The following is a 16215-nucleotide window of genomic DNA, read 5'->3' as shown; positions in this document are numbered from 1 at the left end:
GAGATTTAACAATATCGACCAGTACACAATGATTCACTAAATCTATAATACTTGAACAATAGGAGCCTATAACTTGAGAGATTCATCCCTCTGTGTATGCCAAATAAGTAAAAATTAAAATTAAAATAGAAATGAGCGAAACATGGCATGGAGGGCGCACGCACGAATCTCAAACAAATGTCAAACAGGACTGGACGGTGATCCCGTGCACGTTAGAAAGGGCTTCTTGGGCCGAACAATAATAGCACTAGTAGAGTGGCCGTTATCATGAGCGACACCGGCTTCGGCGCCGGAGCACCCGCCGAGACCATGGCCGTCGTTGCCTGGAACTTCAGCTGCCCGCCGTGGATGTCGTAGGTCATGTTCCTGCCCGTCTGAAGCAGGACGCCTAGTACAGACCCAAATCTTGACGGCAGTATGGTGAGGCACGTCTGCCCGCCGGTGACAGCCAAGAAGTAGTTCTCCACATTGAGCTCCATCGCAGCGTCGCCGTCGAACACAAGCGCGATCCTGGGAACCTTGGCGCTGGTGAAGTCCTCGGTGAGGAAGCACAGGTGGCCGAGGTCGCCGGCGACGTTCACCGGCGCCATGCCCTCCGACCGGAACCTGCTCACAAGCTCCCTCCTTAAGGCTCTGTATCCTGCCACCTCGAGGTAGGTGACATGCAGCGTGGTGCTGAGGAACACCCCGCCGGAGCCGTCCGCCTGGACGTCGAAGGTCCCCGCCGGGATGGACGTCAGGAGCTGGCCATCAACCATCACGCCGGTAAGCTTCACGTAGTACAAGTCGGGGTTCTGGTTCTCTTTGGCCGCCTGCAGGGGCGTGCTGCCCCCTGCAGTACTCATCTGCGCGCCGGCGTTGTCGAGGCCGTCGTCGGCGCCCCAGCTCCAGCTAACGAAGCTCTCGCCGGCTGGTTCGTCGAGAGGCGCGATGAAGTAGGTGAAGCTGGAGATGTCCAGCTGCGACACGAGGGAGAGGGCCCCCCTGCTGAAGCCGGCGAAGCCAGAGGCGCCGGCGAGGTCCTTCTCCATGATGTCGATGCTGCAGCCGAACACCACGTCGGGGACTTGGCTCGTCCCGAAGCTGAACGTGTCGGTGATGAGGAAGCCCTGTTGGTTGACCTGTCAGGTTTAAGAGACAAAAACGTTCTAGTCAAATAACGTCAGGTTTAAGAGATAAACATTGACAAAAACGTTCTAGTCAAATAACGTTAAGGAGGAGGCCCACGAACCAACGTTCGTGACCACCTCGTTCGCATCTCACGCGCCCTGATCGGGGGCACCAAAACCAACTCGATGGTTTGGTCCCCTGTCGCCTGCGCCATATAAAAGGGGAGCCCGGCCGCTATCGATCACGGCCAGCTTTACGATCAGCTCGCCGCTTTCCCCACAACTCCTAAAGCCCTACCGATCTAGGGAAGCGCAGAACGACGGGAAGACCAGCCTACACCCCGGCGGTGCCAGGGCAAAGGCTGAGGCCTCGAGGGGATCAGAGGATCCCCGCATCATCAACGACCTCTCGCTTCACGCCGCAACGAGCAAAGCGACGATGGCAACTCCTGCAATGCGTAATACATCTCTATTCTTCATGTGCAATAGGTGTTCTAGATTGCTATCATGTCGATCTTGTGTCACTGCTGAGGTATTAGGTCTAACAATGGTATCAGACGCTGGTCATGGTTAGCACTAGAACTCTAATGCGATCTAATGATCCTAATTATGTTGTAGATCATGTTATTAGGCAATAATGTCGAGATGTTTTAGCCCCTGTATGCATGTTTAGGCTCTCAGATTATTCCATCTGCAAGCGATCTCATGATGTTTTTAGCCCCCGCCGATTGGAGACATACCCGATGCCGCCGGTGTTTGCCTTTCCTCTCGGGGCCCGTCTGAGCAAAGCTGCTTTCCGGCGAGGGCAGAGATCCCGCGCCGCCACTCTCTCCCGACGGAGGAGTGCGCGGGTGGACGCGCGGTAACGCGCGGAACGGACACCCAACGGCTGCCGGCCTCGCCGGTGAGCACCGCCTCGCCGACCCTCAAGGAGACGGCGCCGCAGCCACGCTCGACGGAGGAGCGCGCCGGACATGGTCCGTCGCACGCTGCTGGCGAGCGCCGCCACCGCGCCGGAATGATGCAGGGAAGGGCGCGCCTCGCGCCGCCGGCATGGTCGCCAACGCGCGCCGCGGGCCGCCGGCGTGGCCGCCTCGCGCGCCGCGGGCCGCCGGGCGTGGCCGCCTCGCGCGCTCGGGCCGCCGGGCGTGGACGCCTCGCGCGTCTCGCGCCGCCGGACTTGGCCGCGTCGGTGCGGCAAGGGGAGGGTTTCCTCCACGCGCCCGCACGGAAACGGCACCGGCAGCCATGCTCGACGGAGGAGCGCGCGGGACTTGGTCCAGCCGCACGCTTCTCGGCGAGCACCGCCACCGCGCCGGCATGGAGCAAGGGAGGAGGGCGCCGCCGCCGGCGTCGGCCCTCCGCCTCGTACGCGGAAAATCGGGGGAGAAAGGAAATTTTTAGGGTTAGGGCTCCGGCTGCCCTTTTGATCCGCCTTCAATGATCCGGACCGTCCAGTGGATCGGACGGCCGAGATCGAGGCGGAGCAGCAGCCGGGCCGGGGGTCCTTTTTGGGCCATATCTAAGGATGGGTTTCGGCCCAGGTTGTCGGCAGTCCAGTAAGTTTTCTGGGCTGCCGATTTTCCTTGTCTGTTTTCTGTATTTTTGTGCATTCTAAATGCTTTTCCTTATGTTTTTTTGCACTATTATATACAGAAAAATCATTGCCTATAAAATATGATCAGAAACATGTTATTTTTCTGGAAAGAAATGAACCAACGAGATTTTCTTGTCTAGAATATTTAATATGTTTTAATGTTGAATACTCAAATTAAACACCAAATATGTTGTTCCTTAAATGCTTAATGTTGATGTTTAATTTTGAGAATGTCATGACTGCAAAAATAATTCTGACCAACGTTGTGTTATTTCTGCAAGTCAACCCCTAATGTTGTTCTAATTCATGTCATTTCTGCCCAACGGTGTTTGACATAGAATAAGAAATTTATGGCATGTTTATTTTATATGCATGCAATTTTACTAATGAATGTCCATGTCAAATTTCAGCTTCCGCTGCGATGCGTTATGATGCTGTCGAGCAGTTGACCGGCAGCAACTTTCCTCGTTGGAAGAACTCCATTGAGCTATGTTTGGCTTTCAACGAGTTTGATTATGCCTTAAGGGAGGATAAGCCCGTGGCGCCAGTTGCTGGTGCTACGGGGTATGATGAACTAAAGAAAACTTATGACTCCAAGATGGAGAAGTGGGACAAATCCAATCACGTTGCAATGCTCGTGATGAATTCTTCCATTTCACCTGAGATTATTGGGGCTCTCCCCAAGAAAGATACTGCTAAGGAATTTATGGAAGCCTTGGAGGAGCAATTCAAAGGCTCTGAAAAGGTTTATGCTCATGAGCTTTTTCACAAGCTACTTGGCAAGTATAAAAATGATGGTGATGTTAGGGGACACATACTGAGAATGATAAATGCTTCAAATAAACTGAAGCACCTAAAGTGTGTGCTCGGACAACCTCCTTATCATCATGATCTTGGAGTCCCTCCCCGAAGAGTTCGATCGCTCAAGATCAACTACAATTCCATGAAGGAGAAGTGGACACTTGCTGAGATATCCCCTCGGATTGTCCAGGAAGAAGAAAGGATGATGAGGCAGAACAAGGATCAGGCTTTTCATGTTGGCTCCTCAAAGAGAAAGCATGACGGGTCAGGCCCTTCAAAGTCGCCAAAGAAAACCTTCAAGAAGGAAATGCCAAAGTTTAAAGGAAAGGAAAAGGAAAAGGATAATGGACAGTCTTCAGAGCCTACTGATAATGTGTGTTTCTTTTGTAAGAAGGAAGGCCATTACAGGAAGGACTGTCATGAATACCTCAAGTGGATGATGAAGAAAGGTACAGATGAAATCACTTTTGTTGATGAAATGTTATATACTGTTTTCTCTTGTACATCATGGTGGATTGATTCAGGTGCAACTGCTCACGTTGCTAATTCTATGCAGGGATTAAATTTGATCCAAACCGTAACAAGCGGGGCAAGACGACTTAGAGTTGCAAATGGAGTTGAAGTTGATGTTGAAGCTGTTGGGTCACTCACCTTGGAGCTCCACACCGGCTTTCACCTTCATTTAAATAATGTTCTTTATGTACCTACTTTAAGTAGGAATTTGATTTCAGTTTCTTGTCTCGATGATAACATGTTTGAGTGCAAGTTTGGCAACAAACAATTTGTTTTAAATTATTGTAATAAAGATGTTGGCCTCGGTGTCAGACGAGGCAAACTATATATGTTATCTATGAATGATTATGTTTTGCATGTGAGTAATGTTTCAAATGTTGAGAAGAAATGGAAGGGTACTAGCACTTCTTCGAAATTGTGGCACTGTCGTTTAGGCCACATTTCGAGGGGGAGAATGGATAGACTTATTAAAAATGATGTACTCCTCCCATTAGACTTCTCTGATGCGGACAAATGTGTTGATTGCATCAAAGGTAAATATGCAAAAACAATTAAGAAAGGAGCGGTAAGAGCCACGAGTGTCCTCGAACTCATACATACTGACATATGCGGACCTCTTAATGTTAAGTCTATAGATGGTTTTGATTCGTTCATCACCTTCACAGACGACTTTTCCCGTTATGGGTACATTTACCCTATACGTGATCGATCGGAAGCTTTGGACAAATTTAAAGTGTTCAAAGCCGAAGTTGAGAACCAACTGAATGCAAAAATTAAAGTTGTACGATCTGATCGCGGGGGAGAGTATTACGGTAGGCACGCTCCTTATGGGCAAATTCCAGGACCTTTTGCTAAGTTCCTAGCTGAGAATGGAATTGTTGCCCATTATTCAATGCCTGGTGAACCTCAACAAAATGGTGTGGCTGAGCGCCGCAATCGCACGCTTTTGGATATGGTGCGTAGCATGCTCAGTCATGCAAGTTTGCCGGTAAGCCTATGGATGGAGGCATTGAAGACGGCTGCACATATTTTAAATCTTGCTCCCACTAAGTCAGCACCGAACACACCTCACGAGATGTGGACGGGAAAGAAACCGAGCTTGAACTATTTACGTGTGTGGGGCTGTCCTGCTGAAGCTAGAATTTTCAATCCACAACTTAAGAAGTTAGACCCAAAAACGGTTAGTTGTTTCTTCGTCGGATACCCGCACAGGGGAAAGGGATATCGTTTCTATTGCCCAGGTCATACCACCAAGTACGTGGAGACCCGGCAAGCGGTATTTTTTGAGGATAATGAAGTTAATGAAATAAGGAAGATCGATCTTGAGGAAAAGAGGGTGTGTGCTCCATCCCCGATTATCCAAAAGGTCGTTCTACCAATGCAGAGGAGAATCACTTCTAATGTTGAGACTGAACCTCACAGTGCTGGTCCTCAACCTGATGGTGATCCTGAAACTAATGATAACGCAAATCCGTAAGGTGAAGAAAATCACCAGTCGGATAATGAAGAAGATCCTCAAAATAATAATGCCCCTCCACCACCATCGCCTGTGAGAAGATCACATCGAGAAAGAAGAAAAGCCATCTCAGATGATTATATCACCTACATGAGTGAGGATGTAGACGATATAGGAAAGGTGGAGGATCCAACCTCATACAAGGAGGCCATTAAGAGTTTGAATTCGTCTAAGTGGCAAATCGCCATGGAAGACGAGTTGAAATCTATGAGCTCAAATGATGTTTGGGACCTAGTAGAAGTTCCTAATGACGCCAAAAGAGTAGGCTCCAAATGGATCTACAAAACTAAGTACGACCCCAAAGGGAACATCGAAAGGTTCAAAGCTAGACTTGTGGCAAAAGGTTTCACACAGAGAGAAGGAATCGATTATAATGAGACTTTCTCTCCTGTGTCATCTAAAGATTCTTTTAGGATCGTCATGGCTCTGGTAGCTCATTTCGACCTAGAATTGCATCAAATGGACGTTAAGACGGCATTTCTAAATGGCGACCTTGATGAAGACGTGTACATGACTCAGCCGGAAGGTTTTGTTGTGGAAGGAAAGGAACATTTAGCATGTCGTCTGAAGAAATCCATCTATGGCTTGAAGCAAGCTTCAAGACAGTGGTACCTCAAGTTCGATAAGATTATTAGAACTTTTGGTTTTACTGAAAATGTTAAGGACAACTGCATTTATGTTAAGTTTAAGGGCAGTAGGTTCACAATATTAGTCCTGTATGTGGATGACATATTATTGGCCTGCAGTGATAAGGATATGCTGCACGAGACCAAGAATTTTCTGTCTTCCAATTTTGATATGAAAGATCTCGGTGAAGCTTCATATGTCCTCGGCATTGAGATTCATCGAGATAGGTCTAAAGGTGTGTTGGGACTATCACAAAAGGCATACTTTGAGCGAGTACTAAAGAAATTCAATATGCATAAGTGCTCGCTCACCTGCCCCAGTAGTCAAGGGCGATAAGTTTGGGACTTTTCAATGTCCGAGGAACCAAATTGAAACTGATCAGATGAAGTCGGTTCCTTATGCTTCAGTTGTCGGAAGCATCATGTATGCACAAGTTTGTACACGCCCTGATTTGGCTTTTATAACCGGGATGCTTGGCGTATTCCAATCAAATCCAGGACTAGACCACCTGAAGGCCGCAAAGAAAGTCTTGCGTTATATGCAAGAGACAAAAGGGTACATGCTTACGTACGTAAGGTCCGATAACCTACAAGTTGTTGGTTATTCAGATTCTGATCATGCCGGTTGTGTGGATAGTAAGAAATCCACGTCAAAGTTATGTATTCACACTTGCCGAGGAGCTATATCGTGGAAAAGCTCCAAACAAACTATAGTTGCTTCATCTACGATGCAAGCAGAGTTTATAGCATGTTACGAGGCCACCGGGCAGGCTGTATGGCTAAAGAATTTCATTCCGGACTTAAAGTGGTCGACAAAGCATTTCGAACCCACTTCTATTGTACTGCGATAATGAACCCGCAGTTTTCTATGCGAATAACAACAAGTCAAGTGATGCTGCTAAACACATTGACATTAAGTATCATGTTGTGATGCATAGGATCCAGGATCAAACAACTAAGGTTAAGCATATAAGTACGACTCGTATGCTTGCGGATCCGCTAACGAAAGGCTTACCACCCAGAATCTTTCGTGAGCATGTTGCCGGCATGGGATTACTGGAAGCCTTATGATTCTGGAATAAAGGGACCATAATAAGAACCACTCCCAATAAGTATTATGTTATCCATTTCAAGATAGGCGGGTATGCCATAAGTGTTGAGGTTCAATAGCATTTCATTGGTTGTTGTAACACCTCACTTTGGTTTATTATTCCTATGGAGAATGGGCAAATGATGTTAAACCTAACGATCAAGGGGGAGAATGTTGGTTGACCTGTCAGGTTTAAGAGACAAAAACGTTCTAGTCAAATAACGTCAGGTTTAAGAGATAAACATTGACAAAAACGTTCTAGTCAAATAACGTTAAGGAGGAGGCCCACGAACCAACGTTCGTGACCACCTCGTTCGCATCTCACGCGCCCTGATCGGGGGCACCAAAACCAACTCGATGGTTTGGTCCCCTGTCGCCTGCGCCATATAAAAGGGGGGGAGCCTGGCTGCTATCGATCACGGCCAGTTTTACGATCAGCTCGCTGCTTTCCCCACAACTCCTAAAGCCCTACCGATCTAGGGAAGCGCAGAACGACGGGAAGACCAGCCTACACCCCGGCGGTGCCAGGGCAGTGCCGCTGGAGGCCTGAGGGGATCAGGAGGATCCCCAGATCATCAACGACCTCTCTGCTTCACGCCTGCAACGAGCAGGCGACGATGGCAACTCCTGCAATGCGTAATACATCTCTATTCTTCATGTGCAATAGGTGTTCTAGATTGCTATCATGTCGATCTTGTGTCACTGCTGAGGTATTAGGTCTAACAAGCCCGACGTGTTGGCGGCGCCGTAGAAGTCCGCAGCGTACCTGCACAGGTCGCTGTCATGGTCGCAGCCGTGGTCACCGGGGATCATAAGCCCGCAGGTCTTGGAAGCGCAGTGGACCCTGTCGACGGAGTCGGAGTTGTTGGGAAGGAAAGTTGGCGTCCCGGGCGGCGTCAGCCTGGTGCACGTGGCGCAGGGCACGCACTGCGCCCAGACGAGCTCGCTGGTGATGTCCATGACCACGGGGAGGGTCTGCGGCGAGGTCCCCATGGAGAGGTCGAAGACTAGGGCGCCGGAGCCGCCCTGCTCCGCGTTCTGTTCCATGTAATTCTTGGCGGACTCCTTGATGAATGCACGCATGTCTTTGGCCATGAACTTAATGGTCTTTGGATTCGCTGGGATGACAGCCGAGGACACGGTCGCCTGAGCCAGAGGTAGAAGAAGAAGAATAACAAGTGAGGCTGTCATTGCTATCGTCAATGCCACTGCCATACTAGACTAGGAGTGTTATAGAGGTAGCTAGCTTCCGTATCAGCAAGAGGCCCTAGTTAACCCTATATATAGGAGTACTCAGGGGAAAAACAAACGCAATTCCTGAAAGTTCGGTGCGAATTTTTCCCTATTGGATCACATTTAAACTAGGTTAAAATTTATATCTGAATTTGTTCAAAATTTTCAAAATTTGAATGAGCGAAATCCGAAATGTTTTACGATTTGGAGTAATAAATAGCGACATTATTATCTTTATATGTTTGAACTTTGCCGGAAAACTCAAAACTGAGGCCGAGGTACATGTAGCCTTTTATTTTTTTAAACGCTCGGAATTCATATTTCAAAGTTTTATAAAATTTTGAAATAAAACTCTACAGGTATACAGCTAAAGAAGATGGTCAGGTTGACGGACTTATACCTCACCTAGTGGATGGGGGTATTTCCATCTTGCAGTATGCGGACGACACTATTATTTTTATGGATCACAATTTGGAGAAGGCTTTAAATATGAAGTTAGTTTTATGTATCTTCGAGCAGCTTTCTGGATTAAAGATCAATTTTCATAAAAGTGAAATTTTCTGTTTTGGTAAGGCCAAAGAAGTTGAAGATCAATATAGGGATCTTTTTGGGTGCGAGGCAGGGTCACTCCCTTTTAGATATCTCGGGTTACCTATACATTACAGAAAATTAACAAATGGTGAATGGAAGTCGGTGGAGGATAGATTTGAGAAAAAGTTAAGTTGTTGGATAGGCAAGCTTCTGTCTTACGGTGATCGTTTAGTTCTCATCAACTCTGTTCTTACTAGTTTACCTATGTTTATGTTGTCTTTCTTTGAAATACCTAAAGGGGTATGTAAAAGGCTGGACTTCTTTAGATCTCGTTTCTTTTGGCAATATGATAACCACAAAAAGAAGCATAGGGTGTTGGAGATATGCCCGAGAGGCAATAATAAAATAGTTATTGTTATATCTTAGTGTTCATGATAAATGTTTACACTCCATGCTATAATTGTATTAACCGGAAACATTGATACATCTGTGTTGTGTAAACAACCAGAGTCCCTAGTAAGCCTCTCATTTAACTAGCTTGTTGATTAATAGATGATCATGGTTTCCTGATCATGAACATCGGATGTTATTAATAACAAGATCATATCATTAGGTGAATGATGTGATTGACACACCCATAGTAAGCATAGCATAAGATCAAGTCATTAAGTTCAACTTGCTATAAGCTTTCGATACATAGTTCCCTAAATCCTTCGACCATGAGATCATGTAAATCACTTACACCGGAAGGATGCTTTGATTACATCAAACGCCACTGCGTAAATGGGTGGTTATAAAGATGGGATTAAGTTATTCGGAAAGTGTGAGTTGAAGCATATGGATCAAGAGTGGGATTTGTCCATCCCGATGACGGATAGATATACTCTGGGCCCTCTCGGTGGAATGTCATCTAATTAGCTTGCAAGCATGTGAATAGTTCACAAGAGATGACATACCACGGTATGAGTAAAGAGTACTTGTCGGTAACGAGGTTGAACAAGGTATGGAGATACCGATGATCGAACCTCGGACAAGTAAAGTATCGCGTGACAAAGGGAATCGGTATTGTATGTAATTGGTTCAATCGATCACTAAGTTATCGTTGAATGTGTGGGAGCCATTATGGATCTCCAGATCCTGCTATTGGTTATTGGTCGGAGAGGAGTCTAAACCATGTCTGCATAGTTCACGAACCGTAGGGTGACACACTTAAGGTTTGATGTCGTTTTAAGTAGATATGGAATATGGAATGGAGTTCGAATGTTGTTCGGAGTCTCGGATGGGATCCAGGACATCACGAGGAGGTCCGGAATGGTCCGGAGAATAAGATTCATATATAGGAAGTCACTTTCCAAGTTTGGAAAATGATTCGGTGCATTTATGGAAGGCGCTAGAATGTTCTAGAACCTTCCAGAAGAAATCACCATGGAAGGTGGAGTCCCGGAAGGACTCCACCAACCCTAACCAGCCAACCAAGTGGGAAGGTGGAGTCCATGGTGGACTCCACCTCCTTGGCCGGCCAACTAAAGGGGGAAAGGGAGAGTCCCTGTCCCTCTAGGTTTCGTCCATATGGCAGTTTTTGAATTGGGGTCTTATTCAGATCTTTTGGGCAAACCCTAGGGATTCCACCTATATAATGAGGAGGAGAGGGAGGGGGCTGGACACACCTGGCCGCACCACCAAACGGGCCCCCTGGCCGGCGCCCCTAGCCATCCCCTCTCTCCCAAACCCTAGCTTCTCCCTCCTCCTTCTTCTCCCGCAGTGCTTACGGCGAAGCCCTGCCGGAGATCTCCACCACCACCGCCACCACGCCGTCGTGCTGTCGGGATTCTGAGGAGGATCTACTACTTCCGCTGCCCGCTGGAACGGGGAGAAGGACGTCATCATCAACACCGAACGTGTGACCGAGTACGGAGGTGCTACCCGATTGTGGCACCGTCAAGATCTTCTACGCGCTTTTGAAAGCGGCAAGTGATCATCTTCTGCAACAACGAGATCTAATCTCGTAGGCTTTGGAAATCTTCAAGGGTTAGTCTCGTGATCCCCTCGTTGCTACCATCTTCTAGATTGCATCTTGGCTTGGTTTTCGTTCTTGCGGTAGGAAAATTTTTGTTTTCTATGCTACGAATCCCATCATAGGGTAACTAAGTGGAGTATTATTTGCCGCCCGAAAGATCAAGGGGGTCTTGGGGTTGAGGTCCTTGAGTTAAAGAATAAGTGCTTGCTTAGTAAATGGTTGTTCAAATTGTTAAATGAGGAAGGGGTTTGGCAAGAACTCATTCAAAATAAATACCTACATTCTAAAACGATGTCCCAGGTTAAAGTTAAACCTAATGACTCACCTTTTTGGAAGGGGTTAATGAAAGTGAAAGATGAATTCTTTTCAAAAGGTTCTTTTGAATTAGGTAATGGGTTGGATACTCGATTTTGGGAGGATTGTTGGTTAGGGACAGACCACTTGCTGAACAATATCCCTCTCTATATCGCATTGTGCAACATAAAGATGTGCTAGTTGCTAATGTGCTGCAAGGTTTTCATCTGAATATAGCATTTAGGAGAAATCTTGATGAGTATAAATGGACAAGATGGATGCATTTAGTGCATAGGTTAATTGAAGTAAATTTAACGAACACTAAAGATAATTTTGTTTGGAACATAACGGCATCAAAGGAGTTTACTGTTAAATCCATGTATCTTGATTATATGAATGGCTACACGAGGTTCCTTCGCAAATATATTTGGAAAATTAAAGTGCCACTGAAAATTAGGATTTTTTTGTGGTTTCTTCATAGAAAAGTCATTCTAACAAAAGATAACCTCGCTAGAAGAAATTGTCAGGGCCCTAAAACGTGTTGTTTTTGTGATCAGGATGAAACAATTCAGCATCTTTTCTTCCAATGTCCATTTGCAAAAGTTATTTGGCGCATTGTGCATATGGCCTTTGGTGTTTCGGCCCCTAAAAATATCACCAATCTTTTTGGGAATTGGTTGCAAGGGGTTGACAAGAGAGTGAAGAGTCAGCTGAGAGTTGGCATATCTGCTCTTTTATGGGCCATGTGGCATGTGAGAAATGATCTTACTTTTAACAAAAAAAAGAATGTTTCATTTTTGCAGGTTATTCCTCTTGCTACCCATTGGACCCGTTCGTGGTTATGTCTCCAGCCGGTGGCACGGCGCCAGGACATGTATATTGGGTGCAACCGTTTGGAGATGGTCGCTCGGGATTTATTCAGCCGGTGCGGCTGGCAGCTTGATCGCCGGCTCACTTGTTGATATCTCCAATAAGCTTAGCCAAGTCATCTCTCTTTAGTTGGCTGATCCACATTGAGACTTTGTGTGATCCATGATTTGTAATAAGCACTCTTGGTTGTAGGGTTCGTGACTGGATTTTTCAATAATGAAATAAATGCCGTATGCATCACTTTGATGCAGAGGCTGAGACTTTTTCCCCCTTTCGAAAAAAAAACAGGTAGGCATTGAGCAGTTGAATGAAATTTTCGTTTAATTTTATTGGCTAAAACCTCTTAGGTTGAATGTTCAATGGCTAACTCTAGAGGTTAATTTCAAATTTTGATGAAACTTGTAATTTGAAATAAATAAAGGTTGAGTACTTGTTTGTGCTAAACAGTTGAATGAGTTGCAGCTCAAAACATATTAACTCATTCCCCCTTTCTTACAAGATATAACTGAAATTTACTTTTTTTAAAAACTCCTAAATGGTTTAGCCTACTATAACTATAATATTGCCTTTCTTAGCCTCTAAAAGTATCGCGGCTAAATGCAATAGCCTGCTATTTTAATCTATGGTGTAAAGTCACGCGGAATGATCCGCGTGACGAAAGAATGGAAGAGAATGGCAAATGTCAACAAATTTCTTCTAGGCTTAATGTAAGTATATATTGGGAAGAGTTTTTTTCCCGGGGAAAACTAATCCATGTTTCATTATCTAAGGTGGGCTAAGGTAGAAACTCATCTACTGCTAAAACTGCTTCGTGACAAGTATACAAAAACTAATCGATGTTTCATTATCTAAGGTGGGCTAAGGTAGAAACTCATCTACTGCTCCGTCCATAAAATGATATCTTAAGATCGTCTAAATTTAAATATATATAGAGTCGATTTAGTACATATGTACACATCTACATCTACATTTTAATAAATTGAAACATTTTTTAGTGGACACGGGTACGTGGAGTATTACCGAACACGCGATCGGTTACATTGTTGCCATTTCTCTGCCTCTCAAGGACCAAACCCTAAACCACGCTACATTGGTACGTCCTCGTACTGAACGCGCGCTTTCCGGCCTGGTTTTGGTTCGACGACCCAGTCGTACTCGTATCCAACGTCGATCGATGCCGTCTTAGCATTTGGCAAAACAATAGTACTACTACGGCACTGCCCACCCATGCAACAATTAACGAAAGTGTTACTAATAAGTATCTGCACATGCATGGATGTTGTTAGGCGTACATCCTTAGGATATATATATGTATATATACGAAAAAATTACTCATGAGCTACTTCCTTACTTGTACCGTGCTCGGCCGGTTTTTCCATCCTCCGCTTTTTCTCCGGCACATGACCGGCTACTAGAAACAAGTGGACTTATGTAGAAAAAGTCACAGAACAAGCAAAACATCATATTTTCAATTCGAAAAACTAGCTGTCGAGTAATAATACACTGGTATGGGCATCACGGAGGAGAGGACAAAGCCGGCCGATGACAAATAGTCTCGGCTGGGCAGATAACTTGTTGGCCATCAATTGGGGGTGACAAGTAATTTATAGCCTGATATACGCAGCTATAGTTTAAAAAATGCCAACCTTTTGGAAGGTTCAGCAACGTGTTTTCAGCCTGGCACGCTGTTAACTGTGGTGCTAAGAAACTCTTGGAAAGTAGTATTTCTACTCGCCACTTGTCGTAAGTGAAACTAAAATGGGAACGAGAGAAAGGGGTGAGTTTTCTCCACGGTAAAAATCTAAGATCTTCGATCGGGTGACGATAATGTTGTGCACTGCTTTTCTTCATGAAGACGTTGCTTTTGAAAAATATCTTTTGTAGTGGTGGTGTTGTATTCGGTGGTGTTTTGAGTGGTGTTGTTTTGAGTGTTTCTTCACCATGATGGGGCATTTTTTCACTTCTTTTTTTGGCCATGTGCATTCTTGATGTCTTCGGGCATCTTGTTGGTGCAGAGGCTGGGTGTGAGTGACATCTTCTTGATATTAATATATTTAGTTCACAAGAAAGGGGTGGTTTTGTTTCACTTTTTCCCCTATTTCAGGCATACAATTTTTCAAAACTAAACATCTTGGGAATACATTTGTCCAAATCACAGAATGTCTTCACTTTTGAGACCTCGACGCGAGATCTTCAAAACTATACCCCATGTTGATAGGTTTAGTGATTTTTTGGGTGTACTTTCAAAACTATCACATCTGTACTTCGGGTGTACTTGGTGACGTGGGCATATTACCCCTCGGGTACCCAGCATTGGCCTACCTCCTTCGGCCCAACAAGGGATCCATGAAGGTCATTGCAGCCCATGATGGACCAATACATCGGTGGCGATAAAGGAAAGGTAGAAGGAGACGGATTCTTGATGGAAAAGGTGAGGAAACATCGAATAAAGGAAGATTAAATTAGATCTCATTGTAACATAGTCGAATCCGAGCAGGACTCTCGGGACCTGCCCTCCTATATAAAGGCCAGGAGAGGGCCTGCCGGAGGACATCGAATCATCCTACACAATCCCGCATGCACCAAACCCTAGAAACCTTGCCTTCCGGCGAGTTCACCACAACGCAGTCTATCGGCTGCCCCATTGTATCCTTTTTCATTGATAAATCAAGATCAGACAAGCAGGAGTAAGGGTTTTACCTCATTGAGGGCCCCGAACCTGGGTAAAATCTCTCCTTCTGTTCGTTTGGTATCCGATGGCTCGTGCTAACTTGCAGGATTTCGTCAACCCTAAACCCCTCATGGTGGGCGTTGCCGAGGAGCCCCCTCGTCAATTGGCAAGTGATAATTTTTTTGAAGGTTTAAAGGTAGCACACAAGCAATTCACTTTGGAGTGGCAGCAAAATACCACATATAGGTATGTATGGTGGACACAACTGGCACTTTGATTTTTAGTGGTTGGATGCACGAGTAGAGCTCAGTGCAAGCGAAGGCTAGCAATAGACTAGGAAGTGACAATCAAGAAAGCAGTAGCTATCATAATCATGCTTGCGACAGATAAAATTAACGGAAGCATAAAAGTAATACAAGAACTCCGAGGCAAGATAAATCATCGAGGCTTAAATGACTTTTGTTTTAGTCTTATGCATGCTTGAGCATGTGGCAAGTCGATTCAGATGAAGCATTCAGAGGAGGATACCACAATGTCATACCGTTATATGAATAGAGCAATGCAAGCAAACATCTATATGACATGTTACCTAATATTAGTAAATTGGAACTAATCATGAGAGAGCATAAACTACTGAGCATCATTAAGTAGCATACACCTTACACAAAAAAACTAAGCATGTCCACATAAATGAGTATATGTACAAAAATGAAAACAAATAGAGTTCATACCTGCCTCTCACCACAACTCGAATTGTCGTGACCGTCATTATTGCTCTTCACTTATGTGACTTGAATAATATAAAATGATAACCAAGCTCCAATGAAGTCACGGAAGACCGTTGACCCTGCAGCAACTTTACAAAACCAAAGAAGAACAACAAATATTTTTGGTTTTTCGATTTTTAATCAACACACAAAGCAAAATCTTTTTGGATTTTCGAATAGCAAACCATAAAGGGAAAATGAAGCAAACTAAAGAAGAAAATGAAGAGAAACAACAAAAATAATTTTGATCTTTTTGTGTTTTGGAAAGTAGAAACAAAAGCAAGAACGACAAAAAGAAAGAAAACTAACAAAAGCACACAAATGCAACAAGTGACAGAAATCCGCCAACCTAGAACAGCAGGCAAAGTTCGATTTTTCTGAAAATTTTCTGTAGCTCATCACGAAAAGTTCTCAACTAACGAAAGTTAGATAACAACCTGGGGCATATGCCCAAAAATTGGCAGCTCACAATTCCATTCTGGCTATTTATACGAATTTTTATAGTGACAGCACAGAATCTGTTTTTAGACAGCAACTCCCCAAATTCTTACCTCCTTCCCATTAGAGGCTATTCTTGGTA

The 16215-nt window shown here is 45.1% G+C and overlaps 2 protein-coding genes across 2 annotated transcripts; both read right to left on the bottom strand.

Annotated features, from left to right (window-relative positions):
* Window positions 1-212: 212 nt before the first annotated feature.
* LOC127339196 (aspartic proteinase nepenthesin-1) lies at window positions 213-2164 on the bottom strand. The gene is made up of 2 exons (XM_071827095.1): window positions 2084-2164; window positions 213-1121 (listed from the first exon to the last, which is right to left on the bottom strand). Exons 1-2 carry the CDS (start codon window positions 2162-2164, stop codon window positions 213-215), a joined length of 990 nt encoding a protein of 329 aa, XP_071683196.1.
* Window positions 2165-7951: 5787 nt separating this feature from the next.
* LOC139837808 (aspartyl protease 37-like) lies at window positions 7952-8443 on the bottom strand. The gene has a single exon (XM_071827093.1). It carries the CDS (start codon window positions 8441-8443, stop codon window positions 7952-7954), a length of 492 nt encoding a protein of 163 aa, XP_071683194.1.
* Window positions 8444-16215: the final 7772 nt, after the last annotated feature.

This window comes from Lolium perenne, chromosome 3 (assembly GCF_019359855.2).
Source record: "Lolium perenne isolate Kyuss_39 chromosome 3, Kyuss_2.0, whole genome shotgun sequence".
Taxonomy (NCBI): Eukaryota; Viridiplantae; Streptophyta; class Magnoliopsida; order Poales; family Poaceae; genus Lolium; species Lolium perenne.
The sequence above is the reverse complement of the archived record's forward strand: the minus strand, read 5'-3'. Positions and strand labels throughout refer to the sequence as shown.